At 47.1% G+C, this 26,510-nt stretch overlaps 2 protein-coding genes across 5 annotated transcripts in view; one reads left to right on the top strand and one right to left on the bottom strand.

Annotated features, from left to right (window-relative positions):
* TIMP3 (TIMP metallopeptidase inhibitor 3) overlaps positions 1 to 21,429 on the bottom strand; it is a 58,035-nt gene extending 36,606 nt beyond the window's left edge. The window contains exon 1 of the mRNA XM_002921527.4: positions 20,989 to 21,429. Coding sequence (XP_002921573.1) covers positions 20,989 to 21,109 — 121 coding nt within the window. The 5' untranslated portion in view covers positions 21,110 to 21,429. The remainder of the gene's footprint in view (positions 1 to 20,988) is intronic.
* SYN3 (synapsin III) overlaps positions 1 to 26,510 on the top strand; it is a 481,477-nt gene that overhangs the window by 187,166 nt on the left and 267,801 nt on the right. The window lies entirely within an intron of this gene.

Here is a 26,510-nt window from a genome sequence, read left to right as displayed (position 1 = left end):
AAAAAAAAAATAAAAGGTCTGGCCATTTCCTCCCACCCCAGTTTCTGAGTGAGTTTGGTCAGGGGTCTTGCAGTCTCAGTCGTGTCAGTCCCTGTATGGCTAAGGGATTCAAAGATACAACATGTGATTGTCTTGGTTGTGCCCTTCCCTCCCATCCCCCCAGAAACAACCCAGCTCCTCCAAGGCCAAACAGCAATTTGTACCAATGGCGAAGAAAGACCTGGCTCAGGCGGAATTATGGAGAGATGGCACTGTGTTTTAGAGGGATTTCAGGGCTCCCTGACTTTGTAAATGTGGCTCTTTGCTTTTCTATGTGGGAACTTCCTAAGGTGTCCCTCCATTGCCTTGACATCCTAGGTACCAAAAGACCTTCCCCCACAATAACCTTGCCCACAGGGCTGTAGGGATGCCAATTTTCTGGGCACGGAGATGGGGGCTCCAAGGTAAGGTGACTTGCCTAAGATCGCATGGATGATGGAGGGTTTCATGATAACTGCAACCCAGGTCTTTTCACTCTGAGTGCACCATTCCCTCCCTGACCCTGAAAGTCCGTGAAGTCCCTTCTGACCTCAGCTGGTCACCAGGCTCCATGTCTAGAGCCCAGTCCTCATGACCCAAGTTCCTCTTGGTGATGCTTCTCCTTTCCTCCAACTGTTCTTTCTGCTGGTGCTCACTCAGCCAGCTCCAGACCACACCCTTCCACCCCTAGCCATCCTTGACACCCTATGCCCATCCTTGACGCCCTGGCTATTTCTAGGCTGGGACAGGGAGGGCCAACTGCATCCTGGTTTCTCAGACGTTGACTGTCTGGCAACCCCCAGGTGCAAATCTGGTGCATCTATTTAGAAAAGAAGCAGAGGAAACCCACCCCGCCCACAGCCCACAATGGGAACACCCCCTTCCTGCATCCCCTATGGCAAGTGCCAGCAGCTCTCCCCCACCCACCGCAGGTCCCCTAGAGATGAGAGGAAATCTAGCACAGGTCCTCAAGAGCAGGGCAGATGGGCACTAGAGGTTCCCAGGGAACCCACCGGAGGACGTAGTAGCCCCTCACTCCCAGGAGCCAAAGGTGAGCGCCCAGGAAAGGGCCAGGCTGCTATTGGCTTCCCACAGTAGTACTCTAGACCCAATCCAGGGGCTCGGCTGGGTCCTTACTTTCCCACCATTGTTCTTTTATCTGATTCTAAAAATAATGTGTCACCATTGTGAAATTTCATTTTCCTGAAAATACTGGTCAAAATGAAAATCACCCCAAATCCTGCAACCCAGAAGTAACTAGTACTGATATTTGGTATCTAGACATTCAGACTTTCCTTTAAGCAACTAATACATATTCATACTTTTCATCTTTTTTACAAACTGTCTTCTGTTATCCAAAAGTACAACATGGGAATATTCCCACATCAATATTTAGAGACTATTCAAGCTATTTTATGACTACTCAGTTGTCCACTGCATGAATGCACCATAATTTAAAGCAATCTATTTGTGATAGACATTGAGGTTAATCCTTTGTGTGTGTATGTGTGTGATTATGAACAATGCAGCCATGGATTCCATTGCTTTATTATTCCTTTGGACTAAATCTCTAGAAATGAGGTTGCAGTTTAAAGGGTATGTACAATTCTGGGACTCTTGATTCTCAGGGCCATGCTGTCCACCAGAGAGGCTACACCAATTGCTTTTCCCATCAACAATCTATGTAGGCGAGAGACCAAACTCTGTGAGGATGGAAAATGCAGGTGCCTGCATTCCCCGCACCACTCCACCCAGCCCAGGGACACTATCTGGAAACCCCCAAAGGCATTAGCACAGATAAAAACTAGGTACTGGCAGTTAGGGAAAGGACAGATGGGAGTGATTCCAATAAGTTCTGGGGGGCCACGTGAGGCTCCCTTTGTCTCCCCAAAGTGTCCCTCCACTGAGTGGGGCCTAGGGAGGCAAGAGGGGCTCCATGGGGCAGTGATGATGCCCAGCCCAGAAATGCAGTCACTAGAAGCTGCCTCCCCCTCTCCCTAACCAGCTTTGTGACCCTGGGGAAGGGCCTCTATTTCTCCCATCTGATCTGTCGGACAGTCTTAATTCTTTGATCTCAAAACCAGCTTTAAGACTAGAGCGGAGGTCTCCACCCCATCTTCTCTCCATTCACCGAGTCATTTGCCTTTGATCTCTCCATTATATCCATTTATATAAGCTACCTCCATGAAGAACCACACCAACCTTTTTTAGCTTCTGTTTTTATTAGCATAGCACTGATGATATCTTAGTGGTTTGCAAGAGAGAGAGAGAGCAGCTCTTCACTGGAAAGTAAAGAACATGCTTTTCAAATTCAGCTTTAGCTCAGCATTTGCGAGAGCCCAGGCACTGCTGACAGGGCTCACCCATCTTCCCACTGGTCCTACATTATCAGTGGGGCTCTTCCCATTTGCAGTTGGGAAAACCAAGACTCAGAATTCACACTTTAGTCAAACTTACCCTGTGAGTAAAAGGCAGAGTTGAGATTCAACCTCAAGCCTGTTTGACTTCAAGCTCCGTCTCTTTCTAAGCCTTCCACTGTCTGTCCAACCAGCCCAATGGAAGGCTACTTCATGCTCAGAAATGTGAAATGCTGTAGTGCAGGGCTGAGAGTTGGAAAAGCATGAAGTCACCTGGATTTCTCAGATTGGTCATGCTTGGCTCAGGACTCTGAAGCCAATTAACATGTCTCTCCCTAACTTTTATCATCTATAAAATGAGCAGGGAGAGAATTAATTACCAGTATCTGGCAAAACCTGATCAGCCTCTTAAATATTCATACAGTACTTCCCATCCCGTAAGTAAGCAGTAAGTGTCCTTTCCTCCTTCTAAGAACCAACATCTGCAGCCCTGGATTACAAATAGGTGTGAGCAAGCTTCTGTGATTTCTACCCCCAGAACATAACCCAAACCCCAAAATTCACTGCCACCCTGGATCCGGGTGCTTGCCGGCACCTAGTGGTAGCTAGGGCCTGGTGACCCCAGGACTTGAATTCTCTGAGCCTGTGCCCATCCCTATGCAAGTATGTTGCAGAATCAAGATGTTCCAATGAAATATGAGTCAGGAAAAATCTCAGACTGACTCTGAAGTCCGTCTCTCATTCTAAAAGTAAATGGGGTAAAAAAAAAAAAAAAAAGCCAATGAGTTGGATGCCCATTGGTCCCTGATGCCAGGCCTTGTCCTCAGTCTCAGCTTTTTCAGGTCCCCAGGTAGTGCCAGGGGCTGCAGTAGAATGGGTTGACAGGCAGAGCACACACACACACACACACACACACACACACACACAGAGTGGAGAAAGAAGGGAAGATTGGGGAATGACCTGTGGTCATGCTCAGAGGGAATGAGGATGGCCTTGGGCCTAGAGCCTCAGAGAGGGCCAGTCCCGGAGAGAGGTCTGATTCACTGCTCTTGCTGGGCCAGGAGCAACACTTACCCTGCACCTCATGTGAATCAGAAAAAGGCACCCCTGCTAGGTGTTAGCAGCCTGCATCACACACTGTACGGAAAAGTACCTCTAAGGTCCAGTGCTCTTGGGCTCCAGAAAAAAAAAAAAAATAAGTTGATGGGTTTCCAAGGAAGCCATGAGGTAGGATGGGTACCAGAGAAAACTTCCCATGGGCCAATGGGCAGAAGAGAAAATCGGGCAATGAGTGGGCTACAAGAGAATTGGTACATTGGCTTCTCCAGAATCCCCTTTTTTTTGTTTTCTGAATCTTTGAAAACCAAAGATGTGGTGGGAAATGGGGGCCCTTGAGCATGCTTCCCACATATCCTCAATTGTCCAAGCTGGAACTACAGACAAGAGAGGGCAGAGCCGTAGCAAAGAGGAGACAGGCTGAGCAGCAGCTTCGAGAATGGGGGCCATGGCCTATTCACCTTTGTGACCCCAGCACCTCTCCCAGTGCCTAGAACATAGCAGATGTTTAATAAATCTTTGTTCAAGGAACTGATGGGCCCGGAGCAAATGTACTCATGGGACCTTTACACAGTGAGGGAAGCCATGTGCCCAGCTGGGCGGGAGGCAGCCAGATTGGGAGATGATGGTGATCAAGGGCCATGCTTGGTGGTCACAGTGAACCACGTGGCTGGTGGTTGAGGAAGAGGTAGAAATTGGGACACAGATTTCTGCATGTTTGGCCTCCCATGTGGGGCCAGGCCGGGCTTGGGAAGGAGGCCGCAGGTCCTGCCAACATGGCACCCAGCCTTCTGAGTATCCTGAGATGCCTTCTCTTTAAGCCTCTCCAGCCCTGTGGCCCCGGGATCTACAGCCGGCAGAGAGGCAGCTCCTTGCAGGCGTAACCCAGCACCGGCCCAAGGGGGAGGTCAGGACTCTTCAGGCCAACACAGATTATTTCCTCTTTCACTACCTCACTCCCTAGTGGAAAAAACAAGAAAACAAAATTCCCCTGAGCAACCTGAAACCTTGTGACCCTCTGGCTAAGTGGCAGGACCCAGTTCCACCTTAGTCCCCTCCACTTTCTTCTGGCTCACCTATGCTTAAGCCCAGAGGCCAGCCTCGGAGGTTATTTATAACTGTGTCAGAGGAGAAGGAGGCAGGAAATAGGAAATTATGAAGGAGGGGGCAAGGAGGAGTAGCAGGGGCCAAGTGACCCCGCTGGCTTGGATCCTCCGCCTGCCTGGCCTGTGGCGTCAGAGCCCCATGACAGGGATTCTTCCCCAGCGCACATTCCTCCTGGCCCCAGAGCCCTACCTGCTTCTCTCTGGCCAGCCACTTCCCCTTCCCCAGGCCCAGGTGGAAGCAGTTTCATCCTGAGGCTTCTCCTCAGTCTGGCCACAGTCATGTGGGCTTTTCCAACTGGAGTTAAGGGTACAGGAGCTGGGGTTTGGGCAGGAGGCCCAGCCCTGGGGGTGGGGTAGGCAAACACCCAGCCTTTCACCTCCAACAGCCCCACCCTGCTTTCTTTCCTCTTCTCTCTTGTTTACATACCTTGAAAGCAGGAGTCTGAATAGTCAAGGCTTCAAACCCAAGACTTCTCACTAACTGCATCAAGGGGCCTCGAAATGGAGGAGACTCCCCCACAATCACACAGCCAGAAGGAGCAGAGCCAGGCTTGGGGCCCTATCTTTTAGGGGCACCAACCCCTATTCTATATCCCCATGCTGTCCTCCTGGGATCCCAGCTAGCTAGGATTCTTATGGTAAAATGTGAACATACTTGATATACTGCATAGGGTGGGAGCGTCCATACCTGCTTAGCCCTGAGCCATGATCTAGGAGATGAAATCCCAGTTGGCTATTTCAGATCCTGTGTAGACTGAGGCAAAATATTCAGCTATGAGGTCATGCACCAAGCCATTCCAAGCGACTGCCGAATTTGCAGTGCCACTAACTTTCAGACAGTTTTGGATTAAGTTAGATTATTCTTATTTTGTTTTGTCTCGTTTGTTTCTTACTTTAACACATCATCATCAACTCAGTGATTCTCTAAGACAAGTGTTCTGAATTGGGTGGATGGGGGATGATTATAAATGGCCTTCAGGAAGGTGTCAGAAACTCTAGAAATGTGTGTGTATAGTTTTACTCAGATTCTCAGAGAGGCTCCCATCTCTGAACTGACGAAGATGCTCATCTAAAAGAAGCATAGACCAGAGAGGTGACAGCTCCAGCTAAGACCAGTGCGGAACCAGGGGTAGGTATATCCCCTCTGCTACCTTCTCCCCACAATACTTGTCCCCTGGACTTTCAAGTCTTAAACACGTCACATTGGAGCCAGCCACAGTACCCTCCCATCAAGTCTCTAATGGTATCAACCGGATACCAGGATTTTTTTTTATTTTTTTTAAAGATTTTATTTATTTATTTGACAGAGAGAGAGAGACAGCCAGTGAGAGAGGGAACACAAGCAGGGGGAGTGGGAGAGGAAGAAGCAGGCTCCCAGTGAAGGAGCCTGATATGGGGCTCGATCCCAGGACTCTGGGATTATGCCCTGAGCCGAAGGCAGACACTTAACAGCTGAGCCACCCAGGTGCCCCAGGATACCAGGATTTTAAAAATCTGATGTGTGCCCAGAACTGTGGGAGCCAAGTAAGATTGTAACACAAGTCATGGACAGAGGCTGGATCATAAAATCTGGCCAGTGCTTGGCCTTGAAGGTCACACCTCCCTTCCTCCTTTTTGTTCCAGCCCCATAAAGTGCCCACTCACTGATGCAGCCATTCTGTTTGGCAGCCCCAGATGAGCAACTTCCCTCTGCAGTGCAGATAGTATCTCTTACTCTTTCCTTCCCTTCTCAGCAATCACAGTACAGGCAAGTGGGCAAAAGTAGTTTTCAGAATCTTCACATGGGCAGCATCTCACCAGTGGGGCTTAGAGACATTTCTGGGAAAAATTGGTGGTTTGATCAAGGAAACACTGGATTAAACAGAACTAAATAGGTTAACACACAGCAGGACTTCTCAGAGCCTTTACTGTGCTGATGGTCATTGTGCATCTCCAAGAGGGTAATACAATAAACAGTTTTCCTAAACGTGTTGGCTGAAGGAACATTTCTTAGGACTGGTGTTCGGAAGATCATATCCTAAGAAACACTGCTTTAGGCTTTCCCGCAGTACGTGGAAATTTTCCTTGCCCCTATCCTCACAACTCACCTGATAAATTACAAGAGGTGGCAGTGCTAAATTTCTGCCAGGAAGGCAACCTCGATTCTTCTGAGCCAGACAACGAGGTAGCCTTCAGGAAGGACCCAGGAACTCGGTATTGGAGAATGGATAAAAGTCTCAAGACAGATTTGGAGGTTCCTATCTTAAGGCTCCAAGGAACTAGAATCTGCAAAGTGTTGTAGAGAACACCAAAGTCATGATAATAGAACAAAAGGAAGTAATTCCCATCTTTCTAGCCCGGTAGAATAGCAGGCAACAAGCAAACCAAATTTGTCTTTCTCTGACATTCTAATTACCTGTTGTTCACCTGGCCCCAAAATAAAAGACATTGACCTCAAGACAGCAAAAGTAGACAAGTAAAAGTAACACAGGCCTCCAGACCTGCAGGGAGACCCAAATAACCTAAGTCTGAAGTTCTTTTTATATAGAGCACAGTCTCACTGGCTGAGGGCCCCCTAGTGACCCATTTTCAGTATTTGTTTATTCCTGTAGTTTACCCGCATTTATTGAGCACCTACTAAGTGGGATGGCCTGTGGTCAGGAATACCCATCAATTTCCAGGCAGCAAGGCTATTCTTAGTTTTCTGGTGTCTATTTAAAGAGTGCTAATCCTCGCAGGCTCTCCCCCCTGCAATTAGACTCACCATTTTCCAACCTGGTACACCGACCTCGCCCAACTGGGAAGGCAGAATTGGACAAGTGTTCTTCTCACCCTTTTGCACTGGGCCAGGAATTTGGCCTTCAGGGGCTCAGGCAGCCTGGGAATCAGCCAAACCAGAGATGTGCCTGCTTTGCCTGGACCCTTCAATTAGTACTGGAGTCCACAGCCTGATCTGGTTCTTATTGGCAGCACAGTGAGGTAGAAAGTGCTAGAAGTCAGGAGGAGTATGATGCAGGCAGCAAAGCAGGTTGGTGAAGGAAGACCCTGGACCAGGGAACAGATGTACCAGCTCTAATACCACCTTTGCCATTGCATGGCTGGCTGACTTTGGGCATACTTTGTGATGGACTCGAGTCTAGCAGCCTGGGCTCAAAGCCTGGCTCCATCACGTACTAGCTGCATTTTAGGCAAGCGACGTAGCCTTTTTCAGCCTCTTTTCCCCATCTGTAAAGTGGAATGATGGTGCCAATAATGATAATAATTCCTAATGTGTAGGTTTACAGAAAATAGTAGAGTTAATGTATATGCATATGAAGTTCTTAGAATCGCTGTCAATAAATATTAGCTGCTTTAGTATTTCATTCCTCTGAGGCCAGGTTTCTTCATCAGCAAAATAGAGATCAGAGAGCCTTCTAATCGGGGAGTTATGAGAGTTTAAGGAGATAATGCATGGAAAGGTCACATAACATAAAAATAACTCCATAAATGTTAGATGTTATCAAATAATATTTTTATTCTCTTTCCATCTCTGTCTCTTAGGCCAAACTACTCCACCTCTCTGGATCTCAGTTTCCTCATCTGTCAAGTGAGAGCACTAGGTCACATGGCACATATAGTATCAGAGCACAGGGGTTTCCTGCACTGGGACCCACATGGCCTGAAAGTCACTTGCCACAAAGCTGAGTCAGGAATCTCAGAGCCTTGATTGGCCCAGTGCACCTCCAGTTTCCCTAGATTTCTGTGCACAGCTCATTAAACAACTGAAAGGAGAAAAAAAGATGCCTTGTGTTTGCACACATTCTCTTGATCCGCACCATCTTATTCATGTGGTGGCTGTTAACCACAGGTGGCTGTTAAGCATTTGAAATGCACCTTGTCCAAACTTAGATGGGCTATGAGTGTAAAATACATACTGAATTTCAAAAGTGTAAAGATTTTAAAACTTTACTAATCATTTTGGAATTGACTATATGTTGAAATGATATTTTGGATAATCTTGAGTTAAGATAGTATTAAAATTCATTTCACCAATTATTTTTTCCTTTTTCTAATGCAGCTGTGAGCAAATTTAAAATTACATACATGGCCTGTGTTTGCGGCTCTCTATATTATTTCTCTTCGTCCATGCTGGTATAACCTTGGCCTTTCTGTCTCCCTGCTTGTGAGTCTCCCGATAAGAAACTCTTCTCCAAGGCATAGAGAAGGAATTTGAACTATTTGGGGTTAACTTTTTTAAACAAAATAAAACACAGATGTTGACTATCCAGGTGGGGCATTAAATTTTAAGAGCCTCCGGGAATCTACTCTGGCTTAAAGGGGCCCTGAAATAAAAATCAGTCAAGCCACCAAAGCATCCCGTGATGTTAGCACACTCGTGAGCACCTGAGCTTTAACATCTGCACTCTGGTTGCCCCAGCCAGTTCTTGTCTTCTCTGTTGGAAAAGGATGGCCAATGGCTTTGGTTTCATTTTCCAAGATAATTGCCACCATGTAGCATGCTAGCCTAGCAGCTTAAGACAGCTTTTTCTTATGGAGCTGGTCCGTGCTGAACATGTGAAAACTGATTTCTTTTGTCTCTCTCTCCCTCTCTCTCTCCCTCTGTGTGTGTGTCTGTGTGTGTGTGTGTGTGTGTGTGTGTGTGTGTGTGACACACACAGAGCTAATGCAGTATTGCCTGGGAAGGCTGCAATGGTATCTTTCTCAAGGGTCCTCCTTCATTCAAGATACTTTTATCTCATGCCTACTATGCATTAGGCAATGAGCTGGTAAGATGTGACTCCATACTCCAGCTGGCTCACCATCTAGGGAGAGGCACCAAGTAGTAATAATATGATGGCTGACATTAATCAAACCCTCACTACATGCCAGGCAGTGGGCCAAGCCTGGGACTTCCATTATTATCTCAATGTATTCTCCCACACCCCTGTGAGATTAAGAGGACTGTTATGGTGTAGTCTATTTTACAGATAAGAAAAATGAGGCTGAGAAAGATTGACTTGCCCAGGATATATAGCTAGCTGTTGATGGAGCCAAGGTTTGAACAAGGCAGGCAGTCTATCTCCAGAACCTTGCTCTGAACCTCCTCAGGAACTATGGAGAGTGTGATAACAAACATATAAGCAGTATTCTCTGGTAAAACGGAGAACAAGGTACCTCATTTTGCCTGAAAAAGCAGTTGATCTTACTCAGCTAGAGATCCTACAGCTTGAGGAAGTTCAGACCATCTAGGCTCAGGGACACAAAACTGGTAAGTCACAGGGCTGAATCTGGCCCAAGGACATGTTTTGTCTGGCCCCCACACACGTGTGTTTCTCTTTAATTGTGCCAACATTTCATATTAAAATTTTGGATACCTAGCTTCTCCTAAGAGACTGGAAATCTGGTAATACTACTAGGCTCCCATTCTGAGAGGCTGGAGCTGAGTCCTCGCCGTTCCCTAGAGAAGGCATATGGGTGCTTCAGCTCACACAGTTGCTACCATGTTCTGTTACCTCCCCACTCCAAGGTCAAAGATGAGCTGCTGCTTAATATCACATGTGCCCCTTGTTTTGTTGTTTGTCTTAGAATAAAGAAATATTTTTAGTACACATTTATCCCTCCACAGTGGGAAAACAAAAGACTAGGTAACTGCATATATATTTCTTCGGTAGAAACGAGTAATGTTTCCATATGTTTCATAGGCAAGCATCCAGCTTCTGTGATGACCTCTTTAGGCATTAGGGTTTGTGATCTGACCTAAATGAGAGGTAAGAAAACTCAGGCCAAGAGAGAATCAATCAAAGAACAAACTGGAACTCACACCTACACTTGCCTGTTTCAAGTGCAGCCTCTTTGCATTGTATTCATTTGCTCAGAAATGTACCCTGAGCACGATATGAATTTTGGGATTCTCTTGCATCTCGCCGTCCTTCTGGTAAACATTTGTTTCAAGAAGCTACAGTCACGGGAACTTGGGGGTTTCTGTCCTATTGTTGGGGAGGGGAGTGGACTGTGATTGCCCAACAGGGCACATGTTTGCTCTGTGTCTTCTAAACTCCCTCTTCATTCATGTGAGCCAGGTTCCATCAGATCACACACATTTAATCACAGGTTTTCTTCTGAGCCAGGCTTTCACAAGAGAGGTCTTCTCATAGGTTTGAGCCAAGCCATTAGCCACATTTCCTGGAGCAAGGGACTGCTCAGATAGACAATGGATCAGGAAGACCTTGTTTTGATGAATAATGAGTCTAAATCACACCTCTTAACCATCAGCTTCAGTGGTGGAATTAATGGGGATCAGAAGAATTTTTACCAAGCTCTCCAGGCATCAGTGACAGACACCAAAGTGACCTTGACTTTAAATTCTAGCCATCAACTAGGTCTGCAGGGTTGCTATCTTTTTGGCAAATCAGCTCTTCTACAACAGGAAGTTTGGTGGTCAAATATGTCATCTGATAAAGTATGTCAGCTCATTAGTGGTTTTGTTCAGTTGAAGCGCTCATCCGCTTTTACAACCACAGAGATCCTGGCTCTTATCTTAATAGACCAAATTTCTAACGAAGTTACCTCCTAAAAGGTGTCGTTGATAGATTTAGGTGCTCAATTATTCTGCTAGACTAGAGAGCACCTTTGAAGAGAACTTGACACACAGTAAGCATTCAAGAAAATGCTGTTACCAGAAGTATATGTGAAAAAGGCGCATACACACCACATAGAGCCAGTCCTGCTATTTTACAGATAAAAGCCTGAAATCCGGAGAAGTTAACATCAGCAAGGTATTTCCAAAGTCAGGTGGTGACTAAGATCTAGAACTCAGGTGTCCTAACTCCAGCCTGGTGCTCAGTCCAGTACGCTGCACATCTCACAACCCCGGATAGACGGGGGTAGATAGGGACAGGGGATATGGACTTGACTTCCAAGTTCAGTGTCACTGATCCTTTTCCCAGGCCCTCCCAATGGCTACCCCAGCATCTTCTACCTGCGCCTGTCAGAGTCTAGAAGTATAGGAGGACTTGGCTTCCCAATTCCATGTGTGGGCTGTGGGACCGAGCTCTGGAATCATACTTCTCACTACCCACATCTGTTTCATGGGAACAATGACTCTCCCCATCCTGCTTTCCTCGGTGGGATGTTGTGATCATCGAATAAGATCAAGTGGACCTAAGACTCTAAATTAGGGAACTTGGTTATTGGTTTCACAGTTTTGTGGGAGGCAGTGTGGTTAGTGGGAAAGCATTAGACTGAGGGAGAGGGGTCAAACAACCATAATTTTGAAACTCAGCCTTCTGTATGTGGCCCTGGAAGACATCGCATCTCTCAGAGCCCCATTTTCCTAACCAAAAAAAAAGTGAGAATAAGCATTCTGCCATATAATGTAACACCACAACTGAAAGCTATTATTTCTTAAGCTTTTAGTATGTGGTAGACTCTGTGCTAAACATTTTCCTTGAGCTATTTCACTTACTCACCAACTCAGTGTGGTACTATCATTCCCCCTCATTTTGCAGATGAGCAAATTGAGGCCAGAGAACTTACCCAAGCTCATGAACAGCAGAACTCATAAGAGCTACTATGTTTCCAAATCTCAAAGACTATGAGTCTATTCATGATGATCAAGTCCAGGTCAAAAAGAAATCCCTCCTAACTCATGAATCACAAGCACTTCAGCCAAACACTGGTGCTCTTTTAAGACATGAAACCCTGTCCTCACGAGCTCTGACCAGGTTGCAAGGTTCACCTTCCCATGCTTTGATCTGGGGGATTGCAGGAGCCCTGAATTTCTCAATGCAACAGTCCTTCTCTACAGGCAACTTGGCTCTCAGATGCTTGGTGCCCTCATTCTGAGAGGGATCAAAGATGAGAGGAGGTGAGGGAATAATTGCCATGTGATATTTAAGGTCTCTGGTTCTAGAATGGCTCTGATCTGCTCAGGACTTCCACTTCCTCCCTCCATCCACCCCCTGTTATTCTGGGGCTCTGTTTTTCCACTGGCTGAACTTTACCTTGGGCTCTCTGAGGCCAAATCTCACAGCTTTCCTTCCTTTCCCCACCCCCACAAACCACCGGGTGGCCATAGGCCTGGGGATACTTAGCATCTCTCCTCTCTGTGCCATGAATGCCACTGTTAGGTGGTACGGTTTACATGAACATAAATCAAAACTGGGTGTTGGGCAGCATGGATCATTCCTTCTGTGGCAGCCAAACCATCCCAGGCTCACAAATGCCTATAAATGAATCAGGACATTTTCTCTAGGCCCCCTCCCCTTCTCTAGACACTAATTTTTTAGCAACTGAGCGAAAACTTCTCTTAGTTCCACTGCGGCTGGGATGGACACCTTGTGACCTCCTGTCAAACTCTATTTAGTGAGTCCCTTTAGCTAGAATCAATGCATACTTGGCTACTCCAGCCTGTCAGAGATTAACACAGGAAAACAAACACCCAAACCCATGGCACCTCCTCTGGAAGGGTATGCAACTTAACCAGGACATATTCGTTACCTGCTAGCTCTACCAGCCCGTTCTTAGCACTGTGGGTAAACAGAAAGATGCAAGAGTTGTAAATGTGTGGGCCTGCACACATGGAGAAGGGATGGTAAACTGGTATAAAAGTAAAGAACAGGGGCGCCTGGGTGGCACAGCGGTTAAGTGTCTGCCTTCGGCTCAGGGCGTGATCCCAGCATTCTGGGATCGAGCCCCACATCAGGCTCCTCCGCTGTGAGCCTGCTTCTTCCTCTCCCACTCCCCCTGCTTGTGTTCCCTCTCTCGCTGGCTGTCTCTATCTCTGTGAAATAAATAAATAAAATCTTTAAAAAAAAAAAAAGTAAAGAACAACTCTCAGAGGAGTGAAGAACAGTGATCTACCCTGGGTCTAGCATAGCTCACTATCTTTAGCACTTCAGCAAGCCAACCCAGATCGTACAATAAACCATCCAATAACCCATGAGANAAAAGAACAACTCTCAGAGGAGTGAAGAACAGTGATCTACCCTGGGTCTAGCATAGCTCACTATCTTTAGCACTTCAGCAAGCCAACCCAGATCGTACAATAAACCATCCAATAACCCATGAGAAAGTTTCTCAGACTTAAGAAGACATCAAGTTTCATTGCTTTTGACTGCAATTAGTTTGTGTATTAGCTGATCATGTCAGAAAAAAAAATGGCTATTATCAGCCATTATTAATATATTTTAACTGGTTTTCATGGAAGAATCATTGACACACAAAATGTGGTGGGTGGTTTTTCCCAACATTGAGAGAAAACTGATAAAAAAAAAAAAAATAGTCCTCAGCATTGAAAAGGCTGGTTCAGGGGAAGGAGCACCACAATAAGGATTAGAAATAGGGTTCAAGGCTTGGTTTCGTTGGAACCACACGGCAATAAAATTGGGGTCGACAGGGGAGGCCGGAGCTGGAGAGGCTGGCTATGTAAGAAAATCAAAGAGAAGCATACTGAGGGGAACCCTGGCAGTAGGGAGTCAAAAAACCAATGTGGAAGAAGTTGCAAAATGGGTAGCATCTTCCGTGGCTAAAGAGTCCTAGCCCTTGGTCTGTTCTGATTTGGAAAACAACTTTTGGATAGACAAAGCAAGTGTAGATTCTGTTTCTTAGAGGTGGGTCTTGGACAAGCAATTTCACCCCTCTAGCCTCAGATCACTCACCAGGCAGCTAGGATGGGTCATGTCTACCTCACAGGGTGACAGATAGGCAAGCAAAGATTTTGGTACAGTGCTTGGAGCACAGTAAATACACCTCAGGGAAAGGTAGTTATGATTTTTGGTGACCCCCTGCTGGAGTGGCATTTAGAAATCTCCAAGCTTTTTTCTCTGGGAATATGAATGGTGTATTATGGCCCAAAGATGGGACTGGACTGACCAAGTAATACAGACAGCAGAACAGGTGCTTCCCCTCTCAGAGGGGTTAGATGCGTCCCTCTGGGTGGAATACAGCTCTTAGGTCTCTCCCCACCCAAAAATGACCCCCTCTGGGAATTTCCCATGCAGCTTTGGAGAATTGGGTTTTTAGTAAAGATAGTGTTTTGTTTTTGCAACGTTCGAACTTCGGGCAAGGTGTGACTATTCTACACCAATGCCAGGGAGGTGGGCAGGGAAATGAGACCTGAAGAATGGGAAGTTGATGAGGGTGTTCAAAACCTAGGGGACAGCATGGGCCAAGACCCAGAGAATCTGAACAGCAGGAGCTGGAAGGGATAGTGATGAGAGGATGATGGAGGAGGAGGCAGCGGTCAGACTGGTGCTCATTAGAGCCATTTTATGACACTTCATCCCAAGAGTTCAATGAAGGCTTTTAATCCAGACAGTGAAATTCTCTCTTAAACCAGCCCTTTTAGCTCCCATAATGACCCCAGCATCTTTCTTGGCTAGAACCCACCACACTTTCCTCTCCATGGTCCATCTCCATTCCCCATGGCCTCCCACCATTCCCATCCAAGCACCATCCAAATGCAACAGCAAGGGCAGTAGGGAAACAAAAGGATGAGTCCCCTCACTGTCATCATCAGTCTGGGCAGGGCCAGTCAATGAGGGGACATCTTTGAGTCAGCAAATAAAACCCTGTGCAGATGTCTTCAGTATACAGCCACATGTGCCTAAACATGAGGTCATGGCAAACCCCAAAGTCAAGTAACTTAAGGTAATGAAAGTCCCCTTGCTTATTATGAAAGCAAAAAAATAAATCCATCTTCAGCTGAATGACTCCCAGACTGCATCAAGTCAAGAGCCATGGCTTTCCAGGCACTTTAAGCCTCTCTCTCCCTATAAAAATACTCCCATCAACTTAATCTAAGTGGCCCTAATTTTGCTCCCTTTCAGAGGTACAAAAAGGGTGAGCAACAAGAAAAAACCTCAGAAAATCAATAAAAATTATAAACTGTTTTCCCATTTGAGAGAGGCATGGACATCCCTCCAGCACTGGGCTGTAATAGTCCCTCTGTTTCCTTCACGTTGCATCCGAAAAGAACTATGTGAACAGAGCCACTCTGGAGGGCAAACTGACAGGTGCTGTTAAAATGAAAAATACACCTACTCATGTCCAGGAATTCCAGCTGTATATTTGCTATGAAGAAATATTTGCACACGTTAACAAGAGAAACAGACAACTATTTATTGCTGTGCTCTTTGTAAATAGGAAGAGCTATTAGAAACCTAGACACCTATCAATAGGGAAATGGCTAAATAAATACATTCTATACTTACAGGGATACATATTATAGTACTATAATAGTATAGAGTAATATATAATATTATATAGTATAAGGCAATTAACATCTAGCATATCAGTTGATTATATTTTAGAACCAGCCCAGTGGGGTTTAAATACAGGCTCTGCTGTAATCTTGAACTAGTTATCTAATTCTTCTAAGCCTCATTTTCCTCATCTGTAAAGTGAGAATGACAGTAGCATGCTTGCCTCATAGGACTATTGAGAGAATTAAATGAGTTAATGCACGTTAACTATTTAGAATGGTGCCCGGCACAGAATAACCACTCTATACCTGTTAGCTTTTTAAAACTATAATCCCATGGAATACTATACGTAGAATGAAGTGAATATATATGTGAACTGACTGAAAACAAGCCCTAATACACATTGTTCAGTTACAGAAGCATGTGGTATTCCACTATTTATGGTATTCTATCATTCATGTGTCTAAGGGAAAAACTACTATAAATTTCCCTTGGTACCTATGTATGTAAATGCACAGGGAGGAAAAGACCTGAAGAAGAAGCTAGAATTAGAGGAAGTGGTCAAAAAGGACGATAGCCCTATCTAATTTTAGATAGATAGATAGATAGATAGATAGATAGATAGATAGATAGATAGATGATAGATAGATAGATGATAGATGATTGATGGATACACATGTACACACAGTTACATACACACATGGATGCAGAATGTATTCATAGAATACTTGTGATTTTTAAAATATGGAGAAAACTTTAAAGGGCCAAGATATTGCAAATTATTACTACCCTTTTATAAATGAGGAAACCAAAGCTTAAAGACATCCAATAACGTGCCTAAGTGCACATCGCCAACAGGCCCCAGAGGAAGGATTTAAGCCCAGCTCTGCCCACCCCACAGCCTTTCCACCACCCCACGCTGCCTCTCAAGGCCACCCAGGAGTTGATGATGACAAAAGCTAGAAGAAGGGGCCTCCTTGTCCATACTGGCTGGAATGGTAAAAGCCAAATGCAATGGAGAATTGTGTTGTTGTTTTTGTTTTCAATTAATGAACCTGTTGGAATGTGCCATTCAGCAGTGGAGCTGAATGGTTCCTGCTGTTCCTGCAAAACAAACAAAAGTCCCTCCACCCAAGCCACTTCTGTGGCCACTTTTCTAGCCTTATCTATCCAGGGATTGTGAAAAGGACACAGAACTGTGGGAGAGGCACCTTCTCCAGCCAGCCGGGACCCCGTCTCTGATCTTCCTGCCACCACACCAGCCATCTACGTAGACTGGGCATCTTGCCCTGGGCAGCCCCAACTCATCCCCATCTAGAAGGGGAAGAGTCTTGAAATCCAAGATGTCTTGTCTCCATTAGCTTTACTTCTCCCTGGGTTTCAGTGCGATACACTGAGTCATTATTTTACTTTGTCTTGGTGGTTTTGAGGGTCTCTTTCAGCTCTAATAGCCAAAGAACATTAAAATTTTCCTTTATTTTTCTCTCTTTATACCCTAAACTAATAATAATAATTATTATTATTATTATTTCTCCCTCCCATAAGATGATATTTACTTAAAACCTCAGATCATTTTGGCTCTCTTCATATTTTTAACGAAAACTTTCCCTAATCAATAAGTAAAACATTCTCTGAATGTTAACGCTCTGTTACCTTTCAGTCCGAGGAAGGGTCATTTGCCTTAGAATATCAAGGGTAAATGAAAGTTGAAAAGGTTTTGAAGAATTGCATAACTAAGAATGAATTCACCTTAGCATTTGGTAGCTGGATGACCTCGGGGAAGTACAACCTTTCCTAGACTTGATGTTTTCCATCTGAAAAAATGGGTGTGATACCTACTCTTAAGGTTGCTGGGTGGATGAAGGACATGGGATCTGTGAAGTGCTTGTGCCCAGTAGGAGTCTGAGAGATGTCCCTTCCCTCTGTGTAGAGCAGCTCTCCTCTTTCCAGAGTTCTCAAGATTCAGACAGCCTGGGTCCCCTCTCCAAATGGCTGGCTCCTCTCTGAAGTCTGATCCTTTTTATTTTCCTTTGGTCACAAAGCCCGGTGTGGAGTGTAATTGTGTGTGTGTGTATGTGTGTGTGTGTGGGAATGGGTCTGGCTTCTTTGAAAATGGCTTCTTTGCTAAAACCACAACCTCAGATCTGATACTGAAAGAATCTGCTGGCACTGGTCCCTGTCAAAACAATTCGGAGATATCCAGAGACTGTCCTCCAGGGCTGGCAGCGGGCCCCCAAGCTGAGCCCCACTCTTGAATTCCCAACAGGCTCAGGAGGCAGGCCCCCAGCACTCCATGGCACAGCCCCATTCCTCTATGCAAAGGAGGCTGGAGAGAAGGGCTTGGCATTCTGAAGCAAAATTCTCTCTCTCTGCTGCCTGCCTCCTGCAGAAACCACACACACACACACACACACCCCAATTTTCAGAAGGTTCTTGGCACTGCCTACCCCTTCCTGAGCTGGACAGAGCTGCTGGAGCAGGATCTACCCAGCCAAGGCTGCCTCCTTCATTCGCAGCCCCCTCCCTTCCCTCCTCCAGAGTCAAGGTCTTGTCAGGAGTTTCAGGGGCACTGACTGGTGGGGAGGGGGCCACAGACATCCTGGCTGCTGCCAAGTCCTTTTCTTTCCCCCACAGTATGTTTTATAAGCCGGCATGTAGTTTATTCTTCTCCTAAACACTTCACTAGGGTGCAGGGCCTGGAGTTGCCATAGAAACACCTTTTAACTCCTCCCCACCCAGAAAGCAGTGCCAATCCCCAGGGTTTGGGGGGAGAAAGGCAAAAAGAGACACCTGTGGGTGAGGAGAAAGGAGAGGGAAGCCATGGGGTTCTTTAGACAGGGCCAAGTCAGGCATACAGTGCCCTTTGCCCAGCAACATGGCACTCGGCCACAAAGAGAAAACAGCCAGGAAGGTTCTAGAGGAGGAAGCTGGTGGTCTGGCTTGAGCATCTTTAATGGGCTACAGTGTGGATTGGTGGGGTCATAAGGGTCAAGGAGAATGGGGAGCCCCTACACATTTCCTTCAGGGAGAGGACAGGCAGAGCTTCAACCTAGACTGGAAACCAGAAAGGCTCTATCAGCAAGGAAAACTGGGAGCCACCTACTGGACACCAGCGGGGTACTGTAAGGCAGCGGAGGTCAACAAGCAAGCAGCCCACATCCACACCTCCCATTTTTAAAAGCATTATCTCATCCCTACCACTAGTGCAGTGCACCAAACCCAGGCAGAGCAGTTTTGGATTGGTGCCAGTGTATTGAAAATTTTTTTGTTTCCTTTTTATTTTCACTGCCACAATGTTCTGGTCTTCAGGTACTTCCTGGTAACTTAGCTTTTCTCTGGGCAGTTTATCAAGGGTGGAAATTTGTTGAATAAATCCAGAGAAATTACAAGAAACTTTCTGCATCAACCCAGACCCACGGCAGGAAACCTAAGAGTCAATCAGTGCCACCATTAAAAGCAGAGTCTCCTTGCTGCTGTTTCCACTGTTCTCTGGTGAGCTTCCAGGGTGAAAATCCAAAAGCCAAAGGCAAGGGGGAGTCATAAGATCTCCCTCTCCCCACACGCCAAAAAAATCCGAGCGAACACTCCCAAGCCATTGTCCAGCCCAAGAGGGTGCCCTGACTCCACCTGTCAGCCTCCTGGCCTCCTCACTGAGCAAAACCAGAGCCCACCAGCAGCCGCAGCAGTGACCAACACTACTCAGGTGGGAATGCCACCAATGGGGTGAGGAGGGACAGGCCAAGTGGATTTTGGGTAGAAGCAGTCAGAGAAGGAAGAAAACTTTCTAGGCGTCAGGCAGCCCAAAAGAATCCTTCAGGCAATCCACAAACCGAGGGGCCAGCCGGATTCCCCCAGGGAAAGGGACGGGTACACAGCACGGGCCCCAGGAAACCTCTAACAAGGGTGACCCCAGGTCACATAAACACCCACGCCTGCCAACTGGACTGACCTTCTGGTCACCACAGCCACCTCCCTGACTTCTCTTAGGTTCAGCAGAGCCCACCAGCAGCGCCCCTCCCAACTTCAGCTGCCTCCCCTGCCAGGCTCCTGTCTCCTCCCCCTCCTCCCCTGCAGCACACTTGTGGAGGCCCTCACCCAGGACCCAGTGGAAAATTTTCCTTCTTCTTTATGACTTAAAACACACACGCTCCATTCTTCACCTCTGAATCGACACAGGCAGAGGGCAGCTAGACTGTGCCCCACCCCACCTCAGCCAGAGTACACATACATACACACACACACACACAGAGAGAGAGAGAGAGAGAGAGAGAGAGAGAGAGCAGGGGCCACTGGACTTGCATGCTTTATGAGCTGGAAAGGAGAGAAGAGATGTTTTCCAGCTGCTTCTCCACCTCTGGCCATCCAAACACAAGTGTCCCGAACACTCCCAAACAAGTTCTCCCAGGGTACTTGCAAGGCCCTGGATAAAAACTGGTTCTACCTCTTACTGAGTCTCTAATCAAGACACTAAGTCCAGTTTGGAATTGTCACCATGATGTGACCCTTGGCATCTTTGTTCTTTTGGTGACAAATCTGTTTTCCACTGCTCATTCTCCCCCTCCCCACACACATTCAAGGGAAAAAAATAGCCTTCCTGTGAATTCTCACAGCTATGTGATAAGTGATCCCTCACACACGCCACCTCCTGCTTGCTATCAACACTCTCAAATACAGTTCCTCCGGGAAAGGGTCAACCCCACAGCTTTCTTCTCATTTTCCCCCTTAAATCCACTCAAACTAGGCAGTCCAAGAAACTCGCCTAGCCCTTGCCTGGGAAGTGGGAGGCTGGGTTGGGTCTCAATGAAAAGAATGAACTCCATGGGTGCAGGAGAAAGTGCAAACTCAGAAAACTTCAAGATTCTCCTGCAACTTTGTGCACATGGCTGGCAACTTTTTTAAAACTATTGAGCATCCCAGTACTTTGGTTAGTTGGCATTCCAAGTTTTAGGAATCCTCTCCCACCCTTCTCCCCCAGCCCTTCCTCTTGTGATAGTGAAAAGGGAAATTTCCCAGATGTCAAAAGGACCAAGAGGGACCTCACGCCCTAAAAGGAGAGCAAAGGCTGCAAGGGGTTCACTCAGCCACTGTGGGTTTTCTCTGCAGGGCATCTGCCCCTTCAGCTATGCCAGATCCTCCGACGGAAGAAACTGAGTTTCGCCACCCCACCCCAAGCCCAGGCAGAGAAAAGGAGCGGGGCTCGCCATGCCACCCGGAGCTGCGCCCCAGTCCGGGCGGCAGCGCAAGAGCGGGCACCGCGGGGGCTCTGGCGGGGACACCCGGAGCGCTTACCGATGTCAGAGTTGCAGAAGGCGTCCTGGGGGTGGCTGGGCGAGCATGTGCACGCCTCGGCGCCCCAGTCCCCCAGGCTCCAGCTGCCCAGGAGCACGACTAGCCCGAGCCAGGGAGTCATTGCTGCTGCCGCTGCTGAGGCTGCTGCTCGCCTCTCCAAAGTTATCGTGCGCGCCGCTGGAGGGGCCGCTGCAGCCCAAGCTCTCCTGCCCGGCCGTGCGGGGCAACTTTGGCCTCGGGCGCGCTGCCCTGGGAGTGCCCAGCGGGACGGGGTGGGGCGCAGCGAGAATGCCTCGGTGCTGGCGCACGACTCTGCGGGCCGGCGGTCTCTCCGGGCGAAGGAGCGGGAGCTGGGGCGGAGCAGGAGGAGCAGAAGGAGGAGAAGCCGTCTGAGCGCCCGCCTGCTGCCCGCTCTGCGCCGCTGCCGGGCGGCCGAGTGATATAATGCGGGTCCCCCGGGCACCCCCTCTCGGGCACTCGGGGCCCGCCCCCAGCGACCAATGGCAGAGCCGCATTACCTCATCGGCCCTCCGAAAGGGGCGGGGCCGGGGGCGCGGGCCGACGGGGCGGGGCCGACCCAGACAGTTCAGATCCTTATAGGGAATAATGCGGCTGTGGGCACCGGAGTGCGTGAACCGGAACGCGCCACAGACCTACGCTTTCCGAGTGGCCCCCGGAGCGGCGCCCGCGTGCCCCTCCTCGTCAGTACCCCGACCACACACCGACCCTTCTCTCTGAGCTCTTCTGACCCGAACCAGAATCAACTGCCACCCACCACAGCACCAGCCCGTCCTCGGGTCACAGGCCGCCCTGGTCCTGGAGACCCTGACTGCGCCTGGTGGAAAGGTTAGGGAAAAAGGCTAACTCTCTACCTTCTCTGGAAAGAGCGGAGTCAGAGGGGAAAGGACCAACTGACAACCTACACACCCACCCCCGACTGTCCTGGATGTGAGGACGCCATCTGCTCTTCGGAGCTGACTATAATGGACTGTTGTTTCCGCGGGCTCACCCAGAGTAAACTGTGAAGTCATTCAACAAACACTGTTTCAGATGTTGGATTGAGAAAACAAAGCCCTTGCTTCCATGAAAGTTGCAGGCAATGCATCAGCGAATTCACCAATACATCGGGTAATTCTATGTGGTGATAGTACCATGAAGAAACAAAACTTAGTGATGGGTTAGAAATCACTGGGTGGGGGAGGGGGCTGTCACTGCTTTCTATGGGATAGTGAGAGAAGGTCTCTCTAAAGAGGTGACATTCTAGCTGAAAGGTGAGCGAGGAGGAGCAGGAGGAAATCACATGGAAATCTGGGAGGAGAGAGCACCAGTCAGGAAGAATGCAAGTACAAAGGCCCTGAGCTTATTTGAAAAACAATGAGTAGAAAGGGCAAGAGGAAATGGTAACCCCACCAAGGCCAGACAAGTCTTCATCCTTCAGCAAGGAATTTGGGGGTGAATTGATCCAAAACTGGGGCAACTTACACCAGATTCTGGAGAAGGATCTTAGATTACTAGCTATAATGGATAATTGCTAATAACTAATACTATGACTCTCCTTATTATTAAGTAACATCTTGATTCTGCCTTATAGTTTCCATGCCACACCTCATTATATCTCACAAAAAATTTTTTCGATAGGAAAAACACAAAGTACTATTCACACTTCCCAGATGAGGAAACTGGCATAGAAAGGTGGCATGACTTGGCAAGCAGCCAGAAACTCCATTCACTCATTTGCACCGGAAGAAAGATTTTATTTCCCTGGACTTAAGCAGTAATTAGCTGTCACCGTGCAGATGCCCTTTTGCAGCTGGAGTCTTCTGTCTTTCTATTCTTGTGTCTCTCCCTTTCTCTCCTAACTCATTCCTTTTAGAAAGAGGCTTGAATGTTTTGGCTATAGAAATGCAGAAAGTTTGGAACAACATACTCCTCAGAAATGCAAGCTCAATTTCTTTCTCAGAAACTCTATTTACACCTCAGAGAAGTGACACTGGGATGGCAGTAGCAGAAAATTTCATTGAAATGGTATTTCCAAGAACGTTTTTTAAAGTCCTTTGCCATCCCCCTCCTTAAGAATCGTAGCTATAAGGAAGGAATCAAGTTTCCACATTTTTCTGCCCTATACCCTTCCCAACTTTTAAGCCCCTTTCCACCTTAACTCTAACTATAGCCTGGCCCCAGATAGATCTTTCCCTCTTTCAATGTTTACTTCAGCACTTAGCTCACTGTTTCATGGAATATAATTGTATCATTTCCCCAACCACACTAGAAATACTTTGAGACCTGAGATATTTGGCCACACTGCTTTTTTAGCCCTCTGAATACAAAATAGGGTCCCAGGAGACTTGGGTGTGGGTATGGCCAAGAGCCGATAGAGTCTGGAACAATGGACACTCCAGAGGCCACTCTAAGGATCCAGGTTGAATGAGGACATACTCGGTGGGATTTGAGAGTTTTGCTTATCCTTGCATGGTACCAGTCATGTGGCAGGTTTTATAAGCCTTTCCAGACCAAGTCCACTTTGGTTAAGCATCTTATGTGATAAAGGCCCTCTCTTCTCTCTTTTTTTTTTCTTTTCACTTTAGGATTTTGTCCAAAATGCCAATATTTTCTCCAAAGGAAGGCTTGCCTACAACAGGAGTATCAGACAGGCAACTTTTGCTGAACTTCAAGCAGCATGTTCCTTATAGAAAGCATCTGAAGCATTTGATTATGGCAACTATTTAATTACGTAAAAGCACCAAGAGTAATCTGATTGTTTTTCCAACTGAAAGGTAATGAAATTGCCTTTTGGTTTATTTCCTCTCCCTCCCCATCCTAAGCTGGTCCACAAGGTACCTTTGGAGTTTAGCTTCCCTTTCATTTGGGAAGTTCTCCCTAATATCTAACCCAAGGGGACTCCCCTCTGCCCACCCATGAGAATTCAGCTTGGTCTTCATCCTGAGAAAGAGAAGGAACAAGTTCCACGAATCCCTGTGAAGGAGAGCCCAACTGCCAGAGTCAGCCTCTCCAGCAAGCAGACCTCCCAGGCCTCAATCTGGATGTCATGGTGTCCTTAGACCTAAAATATATAAGACTTACTTTTTCAAGACGATTTTATAAGCTAGATGGAGTGGACCTGCGGCCATTGGTAAGAAGGACTATACCAGCTCTCCCACTTTCTCTTGACAGCTAGGAACAAGGATAGATTTGTAAACCTTAGAAGAACTGCAGGGTTTTAAAAACTCTCTGGGCTACCCTCAAACCAACCCAGGCTGACCTGGTGTCCCCTTTCCTGGAACTTTTCTAGGGAAGGTGAGTTCATGTCCCCTTCATATCAAGTCACAGGATGCTGGAATCTATGAGAAGTCTCTCATAGACATTTAGAGGTCCTTTAAAAGGACCTCAGAGACTACCCATCCTAATTTTATAGGTGGGAAAGATAAGGTTCAGACAGGTGAGAAAATTGCCATTCACGGTCAGCTAGTGGCTGAGCCAGGATTGCTTTGCAGCTGCTGATTCCTTATCTGGCTTTCTCCCACGCACTCGTGGACCTCAGTTTCCCCAGCTGCAGCGCATGACCTAATGCTTGCACCCTAGTGATAAAAACTCCAGCCACTCGTGCTCCTGAATCTGCATTTCAGATCTGCAGATGAGTTTCAGTCTCTTTGTTCAGTGTGTAACACATGGACAGTCCTGCCTGCCACCTGCCCTAGCTAAAAAGTTCTCCATCATGGTAATAATCACCTCTGAGCCAATCAGAACAAATACCGCTCTGTTCTCCTCAGATTTATCTCTTGTGTGTTTATTTTTTCCCTTTCTAAATTAGTATTTAATACTTTTTGAAAACATTCCAAACATTACTACAAAGAAGTGCATGAATTATTTCTGGGGGACAAAAGGAGGCTGGGGTGAGGGGGGGAGCAAAAGACCTGAGTTTGGTTCCAAATGTTGCTGCAGAAGAACAGTTGTGTGTGTGGACAAGTCGCCTAACCTGTCCAGACCTCAATATCTGTGTTATTGGATGAAAGCTATAATTTAATGGTCTCCAAGAGCCCGCTTGGCTCAAAAAGTCTTAAGATTCCATGGGAAACTCTCAAGGACAAGGAAGGGAAGATAGATCTTGCCATTTAAACAGGTTTGAGACAAATCGAATGTGCCCAAGACTGAAGCACATCCATCAATCTCTCAATCAACACTTATTGAGTTCCTATTATGTTCTCTAAGACTCAGGCTGAAAACAAAGATTGTGATGGTGAAGTGTTAGGCGAGACTGAAGCTCTTGTTTCTGATAGAGCCCTGTTTAAATTACTTGTTTATCTGTCTGTTTACTTCTTGGGTCATAAGCACTGAAAGGTCAGCAAGTATGTCTTTTGTTGTCTCTATGTCTTATTTTCAAAATTCATTGGACTACTGTTGCAGTTTAAATGTCACCTCCTCCAGAAAGCCTTCTCTCATTCCCCTCCCCAGTGTTCATCAATCACCTGCAGGTGTATCCCCCAGCACCCTGTGTTCCTTTCTTTCATACCACTTAGCTGACAATAATGTGATTGTTTATCCCTCAGTTTCCCTTCCTGGATAGAGGAAGCCCCTTGAAGACAGTGTTGGTAACCAAGAAGTCAGCAGGTATTGGTTGAATGAGTGGAATTGATTGGTCCAACCAACCCCTTCCCACTATTCAGATAGGCAGGTGGTAGCTCCTTGGAGAGCTCACAGAGCCCTATCCCTCTGGCCGGTGCTAGGGGGCGCTATAAGCCAGAGAACACCCATTCCCTCAGCCTGCAGTCTCCGCCAGTCTCACTGAGAAGGCGGGAGAAGCAGTTCCACACAACTCACCCAGTTTGAGTGGGTGAAACTAACCCCTCCCATCTGCAATGGCCACAAAGCTGTCAGTTAGCATCCCGTCTGGGTCCTCAGCCGCCCAGCTCCTCCACCCACGAGCTGGCCACATGTCAACCCAAGGGGAGACGTGCTCTCAGGAAGCTACATACTTGTGAATCATGGGTTTGGGGTGATCGGGGAGATCTGGGAACACAGCAGACAATGCTGTGATCCCACTCTTTCAGGGCAGAGCTGGTCTCTGGAAATTAAACCAGGAGAAGGTACTGACAAGACATGTGTCGGTTCCATTGTCTCGTAGGGAAACACCTCTTTACTTCCCTTCCCTTCCCTCTCTAGACCCTAGCCACAATGCCTTCCCCCAAACCCATAGTCGTCATCTGAAAGTCATTACATTCAAAATAGCCTTTTCCAAGCAACAGACAGCCCTGGTCCACCCATCACCATGAGCCCTGGCCAGACCCTCAGTGGGGTTGCTGCCCAGCCCTGGGAATTATGAACCTGAGATGGTAAGCACTTCTGGTTCTCTGTGTGTCTGGCACCAGCAGGGAGTAAACACCTTTTCTCACTTCCATCTGGAGCCAATTTCATGGCAGTAAAATCGCAGAGCGTCTCTTGCCCCAGATCCCCACTAGTCCTGCCGTGGAGTGAAGACCCCTCAGTAAGAGTCTATGGCTGCATTCACCTGAATCCTGGGCTTTTCA

The sequence above is a fragment of the Ailuropoda melanoleuca genome, chromosome 15 (assembly GCF_002007445.2).
Source record: "Ailuropoda melanoleuca isolate Jingjing chromosome 15, ASM200744v2, whole genome shotgun sequence".
Taxonomy (NCBI): domain Eukaryota; kingdom Metazoa; phylum Chordata; class Mammalia; order Carnivora; family Ursidae; genus Ailuropoda; species Ailuropoda melanoleuca.
The sequence above is the reverse complement of the archived record's forward strand: the minus strand, read 5'-3'. Positions and strand labels throughout refer to the sequence as shown.